At 33.6% G+C, this 24,616-nt stretch overlaps 1 protein-coding gene across 1 annotated transcript; it reads right to left on the bottom strand.

The window, feature by feature from the left end:
* Window positions 1–790: 790 nt before the first annotated feature.
* LOC129923267 (peptidyl-glycine alpha-amidating monooxygenase A-like) lies at window positions 791–24,128 on the bottom strand. Its single transcript, XM_056013530.1, has 30 exons — window positions 23,904–24,128; window positions 22,893–22,978; window positions 20,434–20,603; window positions 19,382–19,575; window positions 14,474–14,557; window positions 13,746–13,799; window positions 12,878–12,964; window positions 12,680–12,816; window positions 12,463–12,524; window positions 11,980–12,034; window positions 11,760–11,850; window positions 11,476–11,561; window positions 10,254–10,330; window positions 9,349–9,404; window positions 9,147–9,214; window positions 8,779–8,852; window positions 8,618–8,668; window positions 8,451–8,503; window positions 7,899–8,122; window positions 7,685–7,743; window positions 7,349–7,403; window positions 6,638–6,700; window positions 6,372–6,457; window positions 6,175–6,263; window positions 5,941–5,991; window positions 5,774–5,841; window positions 5,381–5,464; window positions 4,200–4,524; window positions 2,166–2,273; window positions 791–1,487 (listed from the first exon to the last, which is right to left on the bottom strand). Exons 4-23 carry the CDS (start codon window positions 19,420–19,422, stop codon window positions 6,420–6,422), a joined length of 1,515 nt encoding a protein of 504 aa, XP_055869505.1. The 5' UTR covers window positions 19,423–19,575; window positions 20,434–20,603; window positions 22,893–22,978; window positions 23,904–24,128; the 3' UTR covers window positions 791–1,487; window positions 2,166–2,273; window positions 4,200–4,524; window positions 5,381–5,464; window positions 5,774–5,841; window positions 5,941–5,991; window positions 6,175–6,263; window positions 6,372–6,419.
* Between the last annotated feature and the right edge of the window lie 488 nt (window positions 24,129–24,616).

Here is a 24,616-nt window from a genome sequence, read left to right as displayed (position 1 = left end):
AAACTTGAGCTAAAAATCTATGGCCATATTACAAAGTCTTCGAGGCTCGCTAAGACCTTCCTTCAGGGAACAGTACCAGGAAAAAGAAGAGGCAGACAGAAAGCGATGGAAAGATAAAGTACATAAAAGAATGGATGGCCCTGCCATTGAAAGAGGTTCTAACTAAGGTAAAAGACTAGTGGAATGGAGAAAGATGGTGAACAAATCTTGCATGGTGCCCCAATGGTCCAACAGACTAAGGGATAGGTAAAGAGGTTTTTCAGCAGCAGGTATCAAAACTCTCATGTTTCAAATTGACTTAAATCTCTTTACATGTTTTACAACTAAGAAATGAAAATGAAGATTTATCATTCCTTTTTGTAAAATAAATCTAAAAAATTACTTGATATTTGTCTGCATTTAAAGATTCCTTGCTTTGTGGTTCAAATATTTAATAGGTGAAATGAGAACATTACTTTCTCATTATGATGTAGGTATGAAATTTCAAAACATAAGTCCACTCAGGTCTAAGAGCTATTTGATCTTGATTATACACACTGCACTGTCAACATAACCTACCCTGACATTCATTAACTATTAACCAGATATTAATTTCTTAACCTCAAGAGAAGCATGATATTATTTTTTTTAAAGCTAAATGATCAAGTTTTTTTTTTTTATCTCAAGATTAGCTTTAATAAAGTCAGTCTGAGGGAACTTAAATTGTGTTTAAGCAGGTATGATTGGCAGTTTCATAATGGTGGATTTATTCAAGTCTGGTCATCTATTTAAGAAAAATGAAACAACATAATGAGTTTAATATTTTGTATTTTATTCTCTATACCCATAACTGTTACATATGATCACTTACAATACATGAAACACACATTAAGATAAATAGACCACACAGTCCATGTTTTCTATGCTACTAACATTTGAGAAACAAATGACATCACTATTTTGAAAGTGCAAGGTGGAGTACAATGGAAGTCAATGAAGGATGAGAAATTTTTACCAACAGCATAGAACCAATGTCTTGCATACCCCACCAACAAGAGACAATGTTTCATCTTTAATTGAAATGATTTTCAGTTTCTGTGTCAAATTAAAATTATGTGATGCATTCAAAAGTTGCTAACATAAATAATTCTATTCAAAATAACTGTAACTAAATTTACAAAAAATACAATTTTTTTCATTCATAACATTTTTACTTTGTAAAAGTTGAATAAGAATAAGTAAATAAAACATAACTTTGATAAATTATGATACAATGAAACAGAGAGATTCATGCTTATAGCATGCTCTGAGCGCTTTGGTCCAATCTCAGTTGTGGGGGAGGAGGGGGTATCTAGGAGAAGGTTTTTCTGTGCTGCCTTTAGGCGCTCAATAAACACAACTCTGCCTAAGTCGGATGTCGAACCTCGAGCCTCCTTGATTGGTAGCCAAGCCAAGCCAAGTTCAAGAGCACTTAACCTCTCGACCACGCTTCCCACTTTAAAAGTTTCCTTTAGGAAAAAATATAGATTCATTTCATTTTCAACATGCATTTACCAAAAAAAAAAGGTTTTTAAAGAGTAAACAAAAAAAATATTTTTTTTCTATATTAATTTTTCATAGGGTGATTATTTTGGATAGTGACCTCAAGACAATTAATTTAAATGTTTTATATATTTTAAGTGTTAGATATTAAGTTTTGTGAAAATATGAATAACTATCATTAAAATACTTTTAGTTCAATTTGGATCATTAAATACTACCTAGATATAATCTAGATCTAGTTCTAAAGAGACTTGTCCTCAGTTGAGAAAAATGGGATGATATATTCCATTCCTATAAAAAATTATTTAAAAGAAACCTTGCACCTGTACTCCTTAACTCTTTCTCTTCTAACTGACGATACCAGCGTTGATTCCACCAGAATGTGGTAAATAATTACGGAGAGAAAGAGTTAATCCTTAACAAATAACTCAGTCAAATTAATTATTTCCCCCCTTTTTCTCTGTATAACTTTGATTTAGAGGTTAAGCCTACAAACCAGTTTTGCATTACTCTCTTTTTTTTAATCTTTTTATTTTAAAGAATAGAGGACTCCCATTAAAATAAAGAAATCTTTAATTTAGCTCTTGATGTGATCATTATAGATCTGTGACAGGAAGAAAAGACGATCAGGTTCCAACACTTACTGTGCAGTCCATTTTCTTGAGCCACTTGTGTCAATAGCCACACCTGACCAAATGTAATAGACTCTTCTGGCCATGATGAATTGAATATAGGTTTCTCCAAATGAACATCTGAAGAACAGAATGAGTTAAAAAGAAATGAGTTAAATAGCTAATATAATCCATTATATCTATTATCTACCAAAAGTGCAGTGTTTTTTTTTTTATTCCATTTTTATATTAAATGACCTTAACACCATCTGCCCTATAGATCAAAGGTCTGAAAGGGGAACTCAACTTTTTACTTTACTATATTTTAAATGATATTTTGTCTTATTACCATTATCTGATGAAGTTTTGTAACTTTAAACATTTATTGCATCCTAATTTGATTTACTTAATTTTCTTTTTTTTTTTAAATTCTATGTTAAGGTATGAATAAGGAAATCACAAAAAAGAAAACATTAAACAAATATCATTCCAAAAGTTCTATTGCTTGTGCAATTAACAAATCTACACAACAGGATCACAACTATGCAGCTTCTACATACAACATGTGCTAAATATTTTTTGCTTACAACATTGAATGATTAAGGATCAAGTTAAACATCCACTCTCCAAACAAAATACATGTAGAAAGTAAACAAATGTATCACACTACAAAAGCAAAAGATAAAGGAGAACTCATGTGAGTTTTTAATATTTCTATAATAAGAGAGAGAGAGAGAGAGACACCAGAGTCATAAGCTAATAACATTGACTAAGGTACATGTAACATATCTAATGGAAGTGAATCACAGGGTCTTAAAGTTGGACTTAAATTTATAGGAAAAGTGTGTACAAACTATCTGCCTTAGTCTATCATCAAGTTACCAGCTAATGATAATTATGAATATAACTAATACCACACCAATCTACATATTCCAAACACATTTTGAAGCAGGACACTAAGGAAAACAAAATTAAGCTATTGAAATGCATGTCAGTACTCATTTTCCTTCTATGCAGCAATGGCAAATGGCAACAAATTAATATTAGGGTTTCAGTTCACAGATGATTGATCCAATCATTTATATGTATTGAATCAAAGTATATCACAATGAGTTAGCTAATTTAATATCACAGTAAACCATTGTAATGTGTTCAAACATTATTTAATCTATATTTCACATATGAAAAAATTATGTTTCTGTTTTATACAAGGTAAATGAAATCTTGCATGTTATTTTTTCTTTCACCAATGTCTTACAAGAACTAGCTGATACAGAATGTCTATAAAGTTCACTATCAGTGTATGCTAGAATAGCAGAAAGATGCCTTGAGATATGTGTATGGATGGTGAACAGCAAATCTTTAGCTTTCGATTATCTTCAAAAAGCTTAATGCAAATTTGTTTACAGATGGAGTCCAAGAACTAAATCATACAAGCTGCTAAAGGTTTGAAAAGATTTACTATATAACAAACAAACAGTGCTAGAAATGTGCTCTGCATGTATGAATCTACAAAAAAAAATTTAGATGATAAACTATGAGGAATAACTGAATTTATACTTGAATTGAAATAATTATTTGAAGAAAAATAACTCAGTGAATTTATGTTGCAGCTTAAAACTATACACATGTATGTCCTCTGAATGTAGACTAACAAAGGGCAATCTTTTATTTTCAGATATGTTATTAGCATTCTTAAGGGTCAACATAGCACTACATATTCTCATTATTATACAAGTTAAAAAGACAAATATTTCCAGTTTAATTTTTAACCACAATATTCACTTTGCAGTGTGGCTATTATTGCCATGCATTTACTAAAAAACTAGATCTATTGGTGTGCTACACTCATATAAAGCTTAGAATAAAACAACAACACATATTGTGTAAGTTACATAATACATACAGCAAACATAAATGTGTGAGCACACTGCAGCTGCTTACTCATGCCACTTACAGCTGTGGGAACATAGTCAACACACAATGACAACATACATAGTGCAGGCCACAATAACAAAAAAAGGTACAAGATAATGTTGAGGTGAACACAACTTTTAAATCACTCACAACTATGTGGTTTATGGACTGCTTCTGACTGACCAACTTCTATAGCTCTAACTGAGTTAGGGAGTTTTCTGAGCTCACTGTTTTGTCTGTTGATTGAGGCATGATTTGTGTTCTCTGACAGAGGCTGTTTCCCTTGATTCTGATCCAAATGCTGGGATTGATTGATCCGACCAGCTGCGTTCTTGCGAGGGAAATGCTCTAGCTGTTGACTGATGGCTTCAAAACCCTTGTTCCTGTTCCGACTGAGTCCTTCCTCGCTAGAGGTGGCAGTTCCATAAATTCCTTTCTCTCTCATATCATTGGCAGCATATTCATCATAATATTCCTGAACATGCATCATTGTTACTATTCAATTGTAATTCCTTTTTTCAATTAGTTTTAACTTTGAAAAAAAAACAATTTTTCTTAAAAAAGAGAAATAGAAAAAGAAAGTAGTTATCTTTTAGCAATATACAAGGGGGTTCTAGAGTTTCGACATTGATCCATTGTGTTGTAAAACAATTTTCGTTGTAAAGTTGGAAAATACATACCCACTGTATGTAAATACAATAATAAAATAAGAACTTATCCTATCCTAAAACCAATCCTCACAGAGTATCCCACATAATTATCAAAAAACACATTAAGAAAATATATACGTTTAGTAATAAAATGAAACAGCAATAAAAAAAAAAGAAAGGACAGACTTATTGGGAGGAGGAAGCTGCGGAAGTAGCTGAAGATACTGGGGCAGGTGAATCTGGAGAGGCAGCTAAAGTAGAGGGCATAGACATCAGAAGAGTTGGCTGTAACCTTGGGAGTCATAATAATGGGCAAAAGGTTAACAAATTCAAAACACACACATGATAGAGAGACTGACAAAGCAGCAAGCCAAAATTGCCTACAAAGCGACTGGGTGCATGTATTGTGTCGCTTGTTTCTCATTGCAGGATAAAGTGATTTTGATAACATCAAGGTGGGTAGTTCAAGAAACCAGCTTAAAAGTTTTAAATCCATGGCTAAAAACTTAACACCATTGTGTCATTAGTACACACTGAAAACCTAAACCATGGGAATGTATTGTACACTAAAAACCAAGATATTCTCCTCTAAAACCATGGGCACATATTTTACACTAAAATCATAACTATATTTTTGCCTAAACTATTTATATTAGACTAAAAAAACAAAGATATTCTCACCTAAACCATGGGCATGTGGCTTGTAGGCAAATGGAAAAATACTTTTTTCTTTTGAAAATCTACAGCAGACATCCACAGGGAAGGCTGTTAATAAATTGAATACAAATGTTACAGCCTTTTTTTCTATACAAAATCTTAAATATTATTAAATTATTATTAAATATTAAATATTAAAAAAAAAAGAATAAAAGTTAACTGCAGGGAGGGAGGATTTACATTTCTTACAGAGGCTGATTAGCCTAAAAAATGGCATAAAACAATGATGAAGTACATTTCTGAGTCTTGTTTAATGCTGATATTCTACATTATGGGAGAAGTTTAAAGTGACCAGATAAAACCATGCCACTAGCGAGATATATTGATAGAGACACAACAAACTAGGCTTGTACTTACAGGAATGTCCTTGAGGTATCGTAAACGATGCAGATGCCAAGAAAAAAACTCCTGCAACATATGGCTGCCTGTGAAAACACAAAATGAAGTTTACAGCCAAGTTAGCTCTAAAAAAAAGTTCTAATTACAACAGCCTATAATTAATTATTTTTATCAGATTGACTTACTTTTTGTGTGTGACATAAATCTTCAAACCTGAGTGGTCTTATCTTCAGCATCTGTTCAATTAATAAGAAAGACATTTTGGTTTTTGTTTTCAGTTATTTAACTAAGAAACAGAGAGTTGATAAAATCTCTTTACACCAAACAAAACAGTATAACTATACAAAATAAAAAGTATAGACAATACATGTTACAAAGTTTTCTATAGTGAAGTATATGGTTACATTCTCTTTCCTCACCAGTAAATATCCTAGCATAGTGAACTTGCAGTACTAATGTTTAGTAATGTTTTTAATGAATGTTCTGTTGCCAAATCTCAAACCAACATCTAAGATAATACAAAGAACATTAAGTAACCAAAAAAAGTTTCAATTGAATGTATTTCTCTCAATACCAATAACTAATAATTAAAATAACAATGAGTTTATTAATGTACCTTTAGGCAAGATAGTTGGAGGAGCATTTTTAGCCCGAGCAAATAAAATCACAGGATGACTATTCTTGCACATTGCAGGACAGTTCCTAAAAGAAACATTTTTAAAAATCTTAATGAATAATGAACAGATATAACAGAACACCATTTCACCACCGTATCACAACCAATACACCACTACACCAACACACTACAATGACTATCCTTGCATTACCTATCATGCACAAATGAAAATATTTACCAAACTGGCTACTGAGAATAGGCTTCACCTTCACATCCATACAACAGCATGTGATGAGCTCTGTTGGCGTCAGCTACAGCTTCAAACTTATCTGAAATAAAAAGCACCAAACTCATAACAGTAACTACAGAGTTCCCAGAGTTAAAATAGGTCTTCAAAACTAACTTGAGGTATCAGCAAAAAAAAAGGCCTATGACATAATGTACATAAGATCCTATATTAAGTATATACTTGTTTCAATTTTCGCTAAGAAAGATGTTTCCATTATACTTAAAAAAATAAGCCAGCAGTAGGTTTGTCTGGACAAACAGCAACTTCAGGGCAAGCGATGATTTAAGCTCTTTACTATACAGAATACCAATAAATGTTTGTAAGAGAAGTTTTATATTCTTGTTGAAGGAATGGGAATGATGGGGAGAAGGCTGGCTTCAGAGCAAAGATACAAACTTAGGCACCCAAAAGTTAATGCAAAACAAGGAAAAAAGAAACATGTACTTTGAACTTTATTTCAACAACAAATCAGACTTTATGCCTTCATCAATAATAAAAGTCAATTGCTTTCATCATGATTTTTTTTTTAAATAACATTTTCTGTACTTAATAACCTTTCAGTCACTTGTTTGCTGTATTGCTTAACATACAATTTAGCCTATACTGTATTATATTAAATTAGTGAAATCTTCTAAAGAATAGAAAGAGGCTATGTTTATCATAAAAAAAATGTGGATTATACACTCACAAATATATGATTCCAAATCCTGTGCATGGTAAGCTGTGCATAAATAAGAATCCGGCTGAAAACACAATAAAGATTTGGTAGAAATATTTGTTTATTTAAAAAGGAAGAAACTAAAAGTATGAAAATAGAAACTAAATTTGTTAAGATATTCAACTATTTCTCTTTTGTTGACATCTCCTAACTCAGTTGTGAAATTACACATTTTGATTTCCTTATTCAATTTCTTAATACTTTAGAGAAATATGACTAAATTGATCCAAAAGGTTATTAAAATAGAATCCTTGTAAGCATCTTCACTCTCTTCTTATGTCCCATGAACAATTACAAAGAGTTTACCTTTCTAGGGCTTGCTCCCCGCATCAATATCTTCAATATCTGTGTGTCTTCAAAGTCAACTACAGATAAAAAAGAATCAGAAATACTGAGCAACATTTTAAAATTCGCTCTGTTCATGCACAACACAAGCCAACAAACAATAGACTGAAAACATTACAAGACTATGCAATCTTGTTGGCAATATTGTGTTTAAAACTTTTGAGAAAAAATTTACCAATGGCTTCATCTGGATGATTTATGCCAGCATGGTGATGAGATCCTATAGCTGCTTCTTCAAGGGCTGGATTGGGTGGAAGAGGAATGCTGACATCAATGGTAAAGTTTTTTCCAGTCAGCTGTGTAAGTTCATTGAAAGCACATTCTCCTGATGGGTCAGCCACAAAAATGTCTGTGTAGAACATGATGTAATAATTGCACATCTCATCAATGCCTGTTGACCTGCATCAGAAATTATCATCAGTAAGTGAACACCGCTAAATTGGTTTAATTGAAATAAATTAATCTTTCTTATGTTTAAAGTTAATATTAGAGATGAAGTTTTTCAACAAATATATTTTTCTTTCTTTTTTTTTTTTTAGTCAATTTTGTTTCTTTCTCCAATTATTTATTAGGTGTCCATATTACAGATGAATGTTTTATTAAAAAAAATAAATTATGTAGCTGATGACAGAATTTGTAAACAGAAATCACATTTCAGCAATTTTGACTACTTTTAGTTAGTTTGTTTCAATTTTAGAGTTAAAAGCTAAACCAACAAGAAACTCACCCAACACCAACAGGATGATGCATCGAGCTTGAGTTATAAGTGCATCTAACAGCCTGGAACATAAGTTACATTTCAAATTTAGACAAAAAACATCATAAGAGCTTTAATAATAATTCAGAAAAAGAAAAGCTGACATTACAGTTGGTAAATATTTATATCAGACTTACTAAAGCATCTCCTGGTTTGACTTCAATTACTTCCTTCACTGGATAGAAGGCCTTTAGATTTGTTTCATATCATAAACATGTGGCACTTTAAGTGTAAGTTTATATGAGATCATATAATGTTAGAATAATTGAATATCAAATATGGTAACTTTAAGACTTACTTGTGGCCATTGTGGATTTCCTTTACCGATTTCATGATACGTTCCATTGTATTGATAACCAGTTATGACTGTACCTGAAGAACATTACAATTAATAACAATTAGAAGAGATATGATGTTTGTAAAATGTTTTACATGTTTCGGATGTTCCTTCAGAGTTGAAGATAGTTTACTTTTTTTTTTTTCAGATTATTTTTGTTATGGTTAGAAATGAGTTTGGCAATGTTCATAGTAATCTATTGGCCATCATCATACATAAAGGTTTAACATAATTTACACACACACACACTACCTTCTAATACAATTCAAAGTAGTAAACTAGTTGTTAAGCAGACAATGTAATATTTTTAAAAAATTATGAAAACTTACAATTAGTATGTAGAAGAATGGTGAAGTCCCCAGAATCTAATAAAAATATACCAGCAACATACTGAGGCCTAGTGAAGATGACAAATACAAGGTGTCAAAACATGCATTTTTTTTTTGTTTTTCCGGGGGGGGGGGGGGGGTGAGGAGGGGCAAATATATCAATAATAATCTAATACAAGAGAATTATTTCAAGATGAACTACTTAGTTTTGGTGGGTTGTGTAAAGTTTAAGTCCAGAGTGATCTGCAGGTTCTGAGTCTGAAATATATTGGTAGTTACTAAAGAAAATAGATTGAAGTGTTACATAAAACATTATGGAATAACATCACTGAATGAAATATTGTTTAAGATATACATAATGAAATAAAATGTTAGCAGAAGGAGAAATAATAACAATTTAGTTGACAAAATGACATCTAATCAATTTCTATGACTAAGTTCATATAAGGAAAAAAATCTGAATTTGAGTTTTCAAATCATTTCAATGATGCATTCTAATAAAGAAAAGTTCCCCTTTCAGATCTTGTGGTCTATAGAGCAGATGACATAAAGGTCATCTGTTTCTCTGGCCAATGGTTAATGGGCAGCACAACGACCAACTGCCTTTACTTTCCCCAACTAAAGTCAGATATCCATTAGAGTTGGGTGGACTCAGGGGCGCCCTAAAAATCCTGAAATTAAAAATCACAGTCTTCACTGAGATTCGAACCCAGGACGCCAGGTTTGGAAGCCAAGCACTTAACAACTCAGCCACCTCACCCCCATAATGCATTCTAATACATTGTCTAAATATTTTTTCAATAATTCCATAGAATACAATTTTATAGGTTCATCTACATTTATATGGGAAGCGTGGTCGAGAGGCCAAGTGCGCTTGAACTTGGCTTGGCTTGGCTACCTAGAAGGGGGCTCGAGGTTCGACACCCGACTCGGGCAGAGTTGTGTTTACTGAGCGCCTAAAGGCAGCACGGAAAACCAACTCCTAGATACCCCCTCCCCCCCACTGGTCCACAAATGAGATTGGACCAAAGCGCTCTGAGCATGCTATAAGCATGAAAGTAGCGCTATATAAAAAGCTATAAATATATATTAGTAAATAAAACTAACCTTCAAAAATCTTTGCGTAGTGTACCTGGAGTACAATAGTCTTAATTGATGTTTTCCTGTGACCCTGAGACCTACACCTTTAAAGAAAGAACATGACATTCTTGATAACATTTTAATTCCTACATTTTGTGTGTGTGCATTTTGACAAGTAAAGGTGGAGACAGGAGAAATCTGATCTTCAATGACTTTTTTACTGACTATTTTGTTCACTGCACTGCATATATGTTAATGAACCTCCTTTCAATGTTTTACCACTAAGTTGGTCAGGTGTTCCTAAGAACACAACTCAGAACTTTATCACAGATCATGCAGCTTATATCTTGGAAATTACATTTGCTACCTTGAGCCCTTACTTGTGTTAAAATACTTTCAATGGAGAGCAGGTGGGCATAATCTGATCTGTAAAGTTTCAGTAATCTTCTAATTTCAACAATAGTATGCCTAACTCAATTTCTTCACAGATAAATCCCTCTGACCTGTCATCATGTGATGATGATAATATAAAAGGACTACTGAGAGCTTATATCTGAGTTTCAGCATGCTTGTAATGTTCTTAGCCTAACATAGTTCTTGACAGGTCATTAACCTATTGTTAAACCTTTCCAGCTGGTTTTCACCAATTGCATTTATGCTTAGTACATGCCTCAGTGGCAGCGAGAGATAAACAAAAGAATGCATGTCTTGAATGCCACATTAAAAGTGTCTGTCTCAGGTATTTGTGCAAGACTCTGGAAATAAAATGGCAAGGCGCAGTCACCAACACAAAAGTGCCAAGAAGAAAAAATACTAAAATGGTTTATCAAAGATCTTAGAATATTATGTAATCATTTTAAATTGTCAGCTTGCTGAAGAGAAATATAGCGTTTTTACAAAAATTATTTTGAAATATATTTTATGCAGGTTTTTTAAAAATGGACCATTACCAGGCTCTTTTAAGTCCATTTACTGTCAAAAACATAAGCAAAGATCCTATCTGAAAATCAATTTCAGGTACATAGAAAAAGATATCTAGGTTATAGTATTAAATTTTTAAAAAGTGTTACATATTGATGGGGTGAGAGGATATTAACATTTAATAACAAGTTCAGAAATGCAATTCCACCATCAATTAACAAGTGAATTGCTCAAACAGAAGTCTTCACTCATCACTGAATTTTGAAAAAACTTGTTTCTTTCTAGTCAGTTTGTTAAGCTTAAAACATGTCAACTGTTTATTTGTTACCTTTAGGCATAACTGTTGGAGGAGCATTCTTAGCCCAGGCAAACATTATTGTAGGCTGACCATTTTTACACATTGGTGGACAGTTCCTGAAAGAGAAAAAGTATAATTCTAATACAGCAAAAGCTGGAGGCCATTCTTATTTATTTTTAGCTACAAACTAGAAGGTCAAGCACTTTGTCACAAATAAAATATATTAATTATCTAGAATCATTTTATTACTATTTGAATTTTATTTTAAAAAAAACAACAACTTTACCATTAAAAAATTAAAGCTTCTTACTTACCAGATGCTGTCTGTAGAAAAAGGTTCACCATCACATCCATACAGCAACATGTGGTGTGCAGTGGCAGCATTGGCCAGAGCTTCAAATTTATCTGATTAGCAAGATAATTGAATACCATTAAATATATTACATGATTTTTTTTTTAAAATTAACTATTCAGTGTATGTCATATACACCACTGTAACTATAGTTTAGTCAACAAGACTTGGAGATGACTTACAAATATAAAGCTCCTCTTCTAGAACTGGATAGGTTGTACATAGATAGGTGTCAGGCTACAGGACAAGAGAAACAACATCATCTCACAAACACATTAATTGACTAGATTACTGACACACTTGTATTAATAATTTTTCATGGCTAGGTAGGACTTCATTGTTTATTTATTAAATACATTTATGTTTAAGCAAGTTTAATAAAAATATTAATTAATATAACCCAATACTTTTATGATGAGAAATGTTCAGATGCTACTGTAATAAGTCTTTTAATTTAAACTTCAATATCTTGATTAAGAAAAAAATGTTTTCCAAAGTTAGCCCATGTTTTAAAAATTTGGTTTTGGATAAAGAATTGTTTAGAAATAACACAGGACTGAATATAAAATATACCAGCAACCATCACAATATTTTCTTAGTACATCTAAAACTTGAATGTCAGCTTGTGGGATAAGCTTTTTTCTTTATATTTCATAAACACTTACTGTATTAGGCTTAGCACCAGGCATCAATATGTCTTGAGTTTTTGTGTCTTGGTACAAGTTCTCTGGAAAGTGACAGTGTATTCAATATATCACTTGTAATACAAATAAATGATGATTCTAATTGCTCAAGAAAAAAATCTATTTACAACAAAACAAAATTAAGGTTTAACAATGCAAAACAATTAATTGAATTGCTTCTATATGCTACAAAACTAACCATTGGCTTTATCTGGATGATTCATGCCAGAATGGTGGTGAGATCCTATGGCTGCTTCTTCAAGTGCTGGATTTGGTGGAAGTGGAACGCTGACATCTTTGGGAAAGTTATCTCCTGTCAGTTGTAGAAGTTCATTAGTGCCTTCTTCTTCTTCTTCTAGCCAGCTTTATTGCTGCTGAGCTGTGAGCTCTTTTGCAGGTGCCACATTGCCATGAAGGATTAGCCACAGAGCTGTTCGTGTCGAACATAATATAAAAATTGCACATCTCATCATTTCCTGTAGACCTGCAAAAGGATATATTTATTGTCAATAAGAATTTTAAATAGTTGGGTTTATTTAGTTTGCTTCTAATTATGGTATACAAACTACAATTTCAATAGTACTTATTAGTACCTTAAATTAATGATGATGACTGGAAAGAACAATTTACAAGAGGATCAGAAAAAATAAGGTCATGTGGCACATTTTTTTAATGAGTGAAGGAACTTAATGGTCTGTCAATCATTAGATTCATACAAATGCTACATTCAAGTCCCTTACTAAGTTGTATATTTTCTGAGGACTAATTCTTTTAAGTTTTTCCTACATAAAAATGTAGTGCCTTTCAGACCTTGTGGTCTATAGGGCAGATGATGTAAAGGTCATCTGTTTCTGTGGCCTCTGGTTAACGATGGTGTTATGTGGCAAGTATAATGAAAACCGCCTTTATTTTTCCCCAACTAACAACAGGTATCCATTAAAGCTGGTTGGACTCAGAGGTGCCCAAAGATCATAACATTAAATATTCCAAATCTTCACCAGGAGTCAAACCTGGGATTCCCTGGTGCGGAAGTCAAGCACTTTATCACTCAGCCACCCTGCTGCCCCCTCTTTACTTGTAAACCTTAAATTAATGATGATGACTGGAAAGAATCCTTTCATGACTTGTTAAACACAGTATAATACATTTAAAAAGAATGAATAATAAAATAATTATTGAACTAATGGTTAAATTATTATCAGCACACATATTTAGAAAATAAATACAAATGAGGTGAAAATACAATACAAAGTCAATACACTAACCCAACACCCAACAGCATGATCCATTGAACTTGAGTTATAAGTACATCTAGCAGCCTACATAGGAAGTGAAAACAAAAAAGAAATTAGCAAATAAATATCACACATTTGTTTACCTATGAAAGAATGTGATGTCTTGGGAATAGCAATCATATTTTTTTAATGATCATTCAATGTAAAAAAAAAACATTAAAATGTGCAGTGCCTTAAAGTGTATACTCTCTAAAGAGATGGAATAGGTTGCCTAAAACAGACATGAAAACCAATCACTTAGTATACAAGAAATAAACAACTAGTTAAACATATGAATATAACAATATAGTTTGTTTTTTAAAACATAAAATATCAGTACGTTCTAGACATTGCTTTAAAAGTGAACTTTTCTTATAAAAGGATATAATAGACAGTGCTCGATATTGTCTTGAAAATATTGCTTAGTCTTTACATATAATTTCTTAATGTTAATATAATATGGTCAAGCTAACTCACTTGTGACCATTGTGGATTTCCTATGCCAATCTTATGATAAGAACCATTGTGTTGGTAACCAGTGATGTCTCGACCTGGAACAATAGTTATGGTGGAAGAGAACTGAAAGGCACAAGGCTGTTACCTAGATCTAGTTTGAAGACCCTAATCCATTTTCTAGTTAGTGTGTGAGACATGAGGAAGTGAAGGAAGTGAAATAGTTTATCTTGAAGAGGAGAAAAGAGAGAAATTCTAACTCTTACCTAATCCATGAGAATGTGTTCTGTAGGCAAAGGGAAAGATACTCTTGTCCATTCTGAATGTACAGCTTATATCTACAGGGTACACTGAAATTTAAAAAAAAATGTATGTCCTTGGGTGTTTATAATGTTTTAAAAAAAAAGATTCAACTATTATTAAATTTCATTAAACAAAAAAAAAAGCTTTTTCTTTGGAATAATATCTACTGAAAATAGTCTATAGAATTTAAGAATTCTTACAATTTACATGTGGTGGGATGGTGAAGCCAGCAGCCAACAAAAATATACCAGCAACATACTGGGGCTGTCACCTGATGCACATACCTTGCCGTGGTGTGACAGCTTGAGTGCCTCAATGACCCTCAGAGCTATACCGGCGGGAGCTCATCACTCCTGGCAGGTACTACCAAGCCGGACAGGTCTGTTAGGAAAGAGGCCAGACAAAAGGTGCATCCCCCTCCCCGGGACACAGGGGTTGTGCGATAGGCTAACAACCTGTCCATGGATAAAAAATAGTGTTATAGAAACCAGAACAAAAGCACAAACACTAAACATTGTCAGAGGCAAAAGTAGAGCTCCACAAAGGAGACTTATGAAGCTATGCAGGGAAAGTTGAACGAATCCTGTGAGGCCGACCACTCTACTTAAACCAATGAAAAAGAAACACTTCCTTATTCAGAAGGCAGCATTTAACTTGGGAACATGGAATGTCCGTACTTTACTAGAACCAGGTAGATGTGCACAAATTGCCAAGGAAATGGCCAACTACAAACTACAGATCCTGGAAATGAGTGAATTTCGATGGAACACATTTGGTGAAACAAGACTGCAATCAGGAGAAACCCTTCTCTTCTCTGGAAAGGAAAAAGAAGATGACTTACATGAAAATGGTGTAGCACTACTACTAAACAAGGAAGCTTTCAAAAGTCTTTTAGAATGGGAACCAGTTTCAGAACGAATAATTAGAGCCAAATTTTTGTCTAAGTTCAAAAATGTTCACATCATTATGTGCTATGCTCCCACCAACCTTGCAAGTGATACTGACAAAAATACATTCTATGACCAACTGCAAAGTATAGTTGACAAAATACCTACAAGAGATGTTTTGATCCTCATGGGAGACTTGAATGCCAAAGTGGGAAGTGACAACAGAGAGAGAGAGAAAAGTATGGGCACCCATGGACTTGGCACCATAAACGAAAATGGAGAAATGTTTGCAGACTTCTGCACATTTAATGAATTAGTGATAGGAGGCAGCATTTTCCCCCACAAAAAATGCCACAAAGTGACATGGGTTTCACCAGACAATAAAACAGAGAATCAAATCGACCACATTATCATACGGCGGAACTGGAGAAGCACATTACTAGATGTACGAAACAGAAGAGGAGCAGATATTGGCTCAAACTACCACCTAGTTGTTGCCAAACTAAAAATGAAGCTGGCCAGCAATAAAACAGAAAGAAACAAAAGGAAAAGATTTGACCTAGACAAGCTCAACAACACCCAGATTAAAAAGGAATTCCAACTATCCCTTCAAAATAGATTTGCTGTGCTACAACTAGATGAGGCCAAACAAAGCGTCGATAAATCTTGGCAAAATTTCAAAGAAATTATTACTGAAACAAGCAATGAAGTACTAAGCCTTAACACTAAGAAGAAAAAACAGTGGATTAGTGACGAGACATGGAAATTAATCGAAGAAAGGAAATGTGCTAAACAGGCAAAAACAAGAAACCACAAGCAACAATCAAAACAAGACTACCAAGCAGTTTCACAGAAAGTCACCAAAATGCTTAGACAAGACAAATGATCATTTTACAATAATCTGGCAGAACAGGCAGAAGAAGCAGCAGGTAAAGGAGATATAAAACAACTATACAAATCACCAAACTTCTCAGTACCAAAAAGGCTAATTGCAATGTTCCAGTCCGAGACAAATACGGAAAACTACTTTCTTCAATAAATGAACAACTTGAAAGAAGGAAAGAATATTTTCAAGAAGTGCTCAATAGACCTAAACCACGAAATCCACCAGATCTAAATGCAGGACCAACACTAGACATAAACATGGAAGAAATAACAAAAGAAGAAATAAGGAATGCACTCAAACAAATGAAGACAGGTAAAGTGGCTGGAATTGACAACATACCACCCGAAGTCCTAAAAGAAGGAGGAAGTGAAATAGTTGACCAAATGCACAAACTATTCAACAAAATTTGGTTAACAGAAACACCTCCGGGTGAGTGGAAAAGGGCTTGCTAATAAAAATACCAAAGAGTGGAGATCTATCACAATGTGAGAAATGGCGAGGCATCACTTTGCTGTCAGTACCAAGCAAGATTTTTAGCAGAATCCTACTAAACAGAATAAAGGGAGCATGTGATGAACACCTAAGGGAAGAACAGGCCGGATTCAGAAAAGGGAGATCTTGTGCTGACCAAATAGCTACACTCAGGATAATTGTAGAACAATGTGTCGAATGGCAATCTCCTCTCTATGCAACTTTTGTCGACTTTGAAAAAGCTTTTGATAGTGTCGACAGAGAATCTATTTGGACTGTAATGAGACATTATGGGATCCCCAATAAAATAATAACCATAATCAAGAACCTTTATGATGGTTTCACCTGCCAAGTAACCCACTGTGGCAAGCTGTCAGAGGAATTTCCAGTCACAACAGGAGTCAAACAGGGAGGAATCCAATGGACTCTCACACAAAAGCTGGAAGATCTGGAATTCGCTGATGACATAGCCCTATTATCACACAGACTACAGGATATGCAAGAAAAGGTCACAGCTTTAAGCGAAGTAGGAAAAAGAGTAGGCCTCAAAATAAACCATCAAAAAACTAAAGTACTTAAAGTAAACAATAAACAAATCGGAGACATAGTATTGGATTCTCAGACAATAGACCAAGTAGAAAATTTTATATACCTTGGGAGTGTAGTCAGTATATCAGGTGGAACAGATGAAGACATTAAACGCCATATAAATCTAGCACGTCAGACATTTACACAGCTAAAACCAACCTGGAAATCTCCTTACATCTCAAACAAGACTAAACTAAGAATCTTTAACTCTAATGTCAAGGCTGTCCTACTGTATGGTTCTGAAACATGGAGAACAACTGAAGCCACAACAAAAAAATACAGACCTTCATCAACAGATGCCTGAGAAATATCCTAAAAATACACTGGTATGACAAAGTAGAAAACACCAAACTGTGGGAGATGAGTGGACAAAAAAATATAGAAGTGCAGATCTTAGAGAGAAAATGGAGATGGATTGATCACACCCTTAGAAAAGATACCAGCAACAGAGCTAGGCAGGCCTTAGAGTGGAACCCATAGGGAACAAGACGCAGAGGAAGACCAAAAAGAACATGGCGACGCAGTGTACTTGAAGAAGCAGAGAAGACCGGGAAGAGCTGGGACACCATCAAAAAGCTAGCAAGAGACCGTGGAGAGTGGCGTGTTTTTGTCGAGGCTCTATGTTCCATGAGGAACTCAAAGGAGTGATGATGATGATGAATATACTGGGGCCTAGAAGTGAAGGTTGTAAGTAAGCATTGAAGAGTATATAATAAGAGAAATAGAAAAAAATCCTTGATTAAATTAACTAGATTTAGAACAATTTGAAGATAGAACTTTAAAAAGCAAAATGTTAATTATGCTAAGAGCCTTCAAATGCTAAAAGTGTTTAAAAATATAAAACAAGCTGTTGAAAGACTTCTGAAGATTCCAGCTCCCATGGTATCAACGAGGCGGCTCGGAAACATTTATTTTGTGGAAAGTGGATTTGCAAGCAACAGGTGAATATGGTCCCCATTGAGTTCAAACAAGCCACCACACTATTCCACAAAGAGGCTGCCATAAGAGAGAGCTAAGGGCAGGAAATTGTGCTAAACAAAAACAATAGGTAGAAATATTTCTAATCGCACAGACTTATTGTTAGTCTAGATCTATTACAAATTTAATTACATGACCGATCCAAACTAATTGATACAATTACACTTAATATAAGCTTGTTTTTTTTTTTAAAGTATTTTTACGTATTTTTCTTGTGTAATATTGTTTGTTACTTTACTTCTGAATTGTCTCCTAGTAACTTTACTCTTGGTATTACTCCAGTAATTGTAAACATTCATTTGTTAGAAACTAAACAGCTCTATTTTAGACCTGATCAACTTATAATGCTAAGATTAAATAGAATTTCAGTTGTATGTTTCTATTGGATTTCTAAAAATTTCTTTTAATAATTTTTAAGCTCTAATGATTTGTTTGATTTCTAAATTAATTCCATAATATGAATATAATATTATAATTCCAAGGTATTTTGAGCTTTGAGATATTGGTTTTGAATAATAAGGATAAGCAGTTTTCATTTGTTTTGGTTATCTCATTACGAGAAGCATATCCTGAAACTCAATGTTGTCGACAAATGCCGAAAATGTGGAAATGTGGGCGAGTCAATTGAACACATTATGGCAGGATGTCCAGCCCTATCAGAATCAGCCTACCTAGGTCGCCATAACCAAGTTGCAAAGTTAATACACCAACACTTGGCTTTGACGTACAAATTGATCGGTAAGGACACTCCCCCTTATTATAAATACTCTCCGCAAGAGGTTCTCGAGTCTACTGATCATCTGCTGTACTGGGATAGGCCTATTCTGACCGACAAAACGGTAGATTTCAATCGCCCGGATCTGCTGTTCATCGATAAAAAAGAAAAAACCGCTACCATTATCGATATCGCCGTACCACTGTCTCATAATTTAAGAAAAACTGAGATAGAAAAACAAAGAAAATATGGGAACCTAGGCTTGGAGATTAAGCGTCTATGGAAATTGTCCAAAATAACAATATACCCCATTGTTATATCAACCGAGGGGATAATAACAACTGACCTCACAGACACCTTCAAGGCCCTTAACATTCCTAGGAACATCTTCGTTGCCTGTCAGAGGGCGGTACTGTTGCAGACCTGCCACATCACCAGAAAATTCCTCAGTGGAAACTGTTAAAGGGACTACGATGAATTTTGTTTCTCTTTAGCGAAACTCGACCCTGGCAGCGCCAGAGAATGACTACTCGTTCATTTCTAACATAATAATAATAATAATAATCTTTATTGTCCGTAAGGAAATTGGTCTTACAATTTGTGCATTACACCAAACAAAAACATTATAACTATAAGAAACCAAAGTGTACATTCACACCAGACTCACGCATAATTTACATGTGACAAAGTTTATACCAGATTGTTCTTATTTAATGATTTGATTGCCAGGGGAACAAAAGAGAGTTTGTGTCTGTTAGTCTTTGCTATCTGTGTCTTGTATCTCTTTTGTGATGGTAAAATCACAAAATCCTGACACAAAGGGTGATTCTTTATTTCGAGGATCTTTTATAGATGGCTTTTTTATAGATGTTTGTCTCAAACAACTGCCCAAATGGGATTTGTTTTTTGCCAATGATTTTACCAGCAGCATTTAGGATTCTATAAAGTTTATTTTTTTTTTAATGCTCAGATTGCCATATCAGGCAGTGATATTGAAACTTAAAATATTGCAGATATGAGCGTGATAAAACATAGCCAAGGCCTTTTCGCTAACATTAAACGAGGACAGTTTTCTTAGTAATCATAATCTTTGCTGCCCTTTTTTGCTGATATAATCAGTATTTGCAGTAAAATTTAGTTTATTGTCTAGGATAGTACCAAGGTATTTAAAGGTTTGCACAATTTCAATAGTCTCTCCAGCTACAGAAACTATGCGGTCTTTTGAAATAACATTGTTTACCCTAACCCTCTGAGATCTCTGGGTCAAAAATTCATTAGTCCATAGTATTATGTATGGACTAATCTTCAACGCTTTCATCTTTTCAATCTCTCCCTAGATATAGCTTTTGTTTTTTAAACGGCAGTAGGTAGGAAACTACACATATTGAAATTTCTTACTTCTGATGTGTTGTGTAAAATTTTAGTCAATTTTGTACAAGGTTCAAGCTGTACACGTTGTACAAGATAAAAGTTCATCACATCACAATAATGTTGTTTACGATGCCAAGTACAATCTCACTGTCCATCTTCAAGAGCATCAAGAAGCATCACAACTTCATGACATTTTCCTATTATGGATACAAACAGTAAAAATCCATTAACAACTTATTACAACGTTTAAACAGTGATACTTGAGGCATCCCTAAATTTCCAACCCATCAATAGATTCAAGCTTATTTCTTCCTTCGCTTACCATTTCCTCAGGAATCTAAAATTTACAAATGATCGATGTGATGATACACACAAAGAAAATATAATACTTCTGCTCATACTTACTTTCCAATAAGCTTTCAATATATATTATCTCCCTTTAAAACTATAACTCTTCAAATTATTTCCCTTTCTCATCAACACAGTCTTATGAGTGCCATACTATAGCATACAAATAAATATCATAACATATACAACTTATTTACAATCTAAAAGAACTCAACATGTTCATGCACTATACAATTAAACCATTGCTAGTATATATATCTATATATACTTATAAGTAAACCATCAAGAATTTACTTTCTCCAACTATATTCTGCTTCTCCATTTCTTCTTTGGTAAGGTCTATATGACCTACAATTGTCCCTTGTACCCTGGTACTCATCAGAGTTACATCTTCTCTGAGGGTTCCCTCTATGATACTGTCTATCATAGGCATTGCTATCAAAATTTCTGTCATACTCATAATGGTCAGATCTCCTATCTGAATAGTCACAACTTCTGCATTGCCTGGCAATATGTCCCTTTCTTTGACATTTAAAACAAATAATGTTTCTTCTCACTTTACCATAAGAATTTCTTTGTCTCATTTTGTATTCATGTCTTCTATTCCAGCTATCTATCTCTCCTTGAGTCAGTTCCTTTAGTCCATGTATATTGCCTAAAAGCAAATCATGAGACAATCCTGGTATTGCTAAACCTTTACAATAACCAGTATAAAATGGTGTTTCTAAGAAAACTTTACAGGCTTGATAGCGCTTGATACTGCCATCTATCAACCTTACTTTTTTCTCATAGCCTAATAAACAATCTGGTTTAACTAAGTTACTCCTAATTCCAACTGTACTGCATCCCGAATCTTTGACAAACCTCATAGGTTTCCCATTGATAAAACCAGAGTGTACTCTCACTCTGTTGGTTTCATCTTCTGCAAAATTTATTTCTTCTACACCCCAACAATAGTTCATCTCTTCTACTTCTTCATTATCACTACTTTCTCTACTGTCCCTTTCATTGGTGAAATACACTCTACTTTTGTTATTTCTGTTTCTGTTCTCTTTAAACTCAACTTTCCTACTCTGCTTTCTGTATCTCGTCGGGGTCGCCAAAATAATGTTGTGGGCTAATCTAATCTGACTTCGACTATGTATCAATAATTACTTAACATTAGCCACAGAACATTATTTTAATTTCCTAAACATTTTTTGATCATTTTAAGTTCACATGGCACTAAGAAGCTGCAAAACATATCAAGGCATCAGTAAAGCAGAAAAAAAAAATCCCACACATTCTGGTCTTCATGCACCAGTTTATCAAGTAGCAATCAAATCAAAGGTGTAGAAAATAAAAATATTAATACAAGTTATTACTGTATATTATATAAGGGTCTTTAGTTAGATGATGACCTGGAAGTAAAGAAAATGTTGCCTTAATGGTTTCAATAAAAACATGTAGATAGCTAACTATAGAACTAAGGAATAGTCTTATGTATTGTTACTATTCCTGGCTAGCTTAGACCACTGAGCTATGAATGTTTTTGCGGCAAAACCAAATCTGTAAACATCAAGTTGTCACTAGAAATTAGTTAAGTCTGATAAAAAGAATTAGCTTATTGTTAAAGGGTTTAACATTGTTATGACATGATTAGGAATTAGTTATTTGTTTCGGGAATAAGGGGAAAGTTTTAATTAGCGACAAGTGACGTGACAGATCTTAAAAAAATAAGAACGCTCTAAGTGAAGCTAAAAGGAAGACGCTTCTTGTAGAGTAGTAGAATTGAGTACAATAGATATACGGATTTACGACATAACTGACATCGGACGATTCCCTTCTTGAGTATTAAACATATTTGTAGAACAACATATCAGCGTCGACTACATATTTGATTGTTTCGGCCCTTCGCCGGTGTTACTGAAGTAGTTGAGTTCAGCGTTACTCACAGTCAGATCTACACTAGACAGATTACCAAGAATCAACACCGCGCAGAAGCCTTAACACATGTATAAATAAATGGATGGATTATAAGACCTCAGTCAGTCTTCCCTTGTTCAATTCATACAAAATGTGGTTTGATAGAGCACATTGGCATTAATAATTAATTAAATAATTCATCAACGCAAATATTTATTTTAAATTTTCCTTACCTTTGGGCATGACAGTTGGAGGAGCATTCTTAGCCCAGGCAAACATTATTGAGGCCTGACCATTTTTACACATTAGTGGACAGTTCCTGTTGAGTAGAGTAGAATAGAAACTTAACCAAACCAAACTTTTCTTTCTAAAGATTATTTCTTTTATATTTAAAACTTTTACATTATTCAAATAAGTCAGACTAAAAAAATAATAATTGCTTTTAAAGTATGGAGAGCTCATTTCACAGATGAATGTGACATAAGCATTGCAATGGTTTGAAATGAATACAAAAGATTTGCAAGACCATCAAATAGCCCTTTAAATTGACTTTTTGATGTTTAGTTTTTATGAATAGTTTATGGAAGTCTCAAGGAAAAAAAAAGTGCCATTTAATAATGTCCACCACTTAGAAAGCCAACTATGTTCCAGTAGGGGGATTTATATCTATAAAAGAGAAATATTTCTTTAAAGACAAATAAAGGTAGACTAACTAGGAGAGAAAAAGACATCTTAAGATCATGTCCATTTTTGTAAAAACATTGTTGAAAACAAAGTTCTGTTGATTAATTGTACATTTTTGTTTGTATTATTATTTGTATTAAAGAGTGTTGGTATTTTAAATATCTAGAAAATTGCTCAAAATATTAAGAAGTCAATAAGCCTTTCAGTAAGTCTCTTTTACTGAGCTATGCCATTGAAAGAATCCTCTTAATGTCTCCAATGTATTCTGCTTCTCGAGAAGAAGACTCAACTCCAAGGTCTTTGTGTGCAAATAAATTACATCAAGTTCATCTTTTCTTAAAGGAGAAAGCTTCATTCTTGTATAAATTGCCTTTATATAGTGCTTGCAAAGCATGCTTAGTGCACTACTGTCAAATTTCTTGTATGGACAAAGGGGGGGGGGGAGAGAGAGAAGGTATTATGGAAGTTTTCATGCTGCCTTTAGGCAGTCAGCAAACACAAAGCTCAGTTGGGATTTAAGCAGACACTGCTAAGATATTAATCAATAAAATCCAACTGACCATTGTTTTGTTCTGGGGGATTTACTCCTGGATGGTTGCGAGATCCTATGGCTGCTTCTTCAAGAGCTGGATTGGGTGGAAGTGGAACACTAACATCTTTGGGAAAGTTATCTCCTGTCAGTGGTGTAAGTTCATTGAATTTACAATCTTCTGATGAGTCAGCTACAGAACTATTTGTGTACAACATGATGTAATAATTGCATATCTCATCATTGTCTGTTGACCTGCATCAGAAACTATCATCAGTAAGTGAACAACTCATCATTTCCTGTTGACCTGTACAATATTAAAAAAAAATGTTTTGAAAATCAACAATAATACAATTGAGAAAAAAAAAAGTGTTTACTTAAGGTTTAAAACTGAAAGAGTTTTATAATCATTATTTCTTTTCTTTACCAGATGTTTTGAGACTATCAGATATGGAATCAATTTAGACTGGTTGAAAAATGGAATAGTAAAATAGAGAAATTAGTGGAGTTCCCACTAAGACTAAAACTGTTCAAAGGGTTTGGATTTATATTTGTAAACATGTGATAACTTTATTTTTAAAGAAGTACACAGCTGTGGGCCAATAGAATGTAGACAAATGAAACTCCTCTTTAAATACATGAGGAAAACTTTTTAAACAATAATTTTTTGTTAAATAACCTAAAAAACTGCTATTGCAAAAAAAAAAAAAAAAAGCAGTAAATTAATATGTGGATTCATTTTTT

This window comes from Biomphalaria glabrata, chromosome 16 (genome assembly GCF_947242115.1).
Source record: "Biomphalaria glabrata chromosome 16, xgBioGlab47.1, whole genome shotgun sequence".
In the NCBI taxonomy this organism is placed as follows: domain Eukaryota; kingdom Metazoa; phylum Mollusca; class Gastropoda; family Planorbidae; genus Biomphalaria; species Biomphalaria glabrata.
This window is presented reverse-complemented; position numbering and strand designations above follow the sequence as displayed.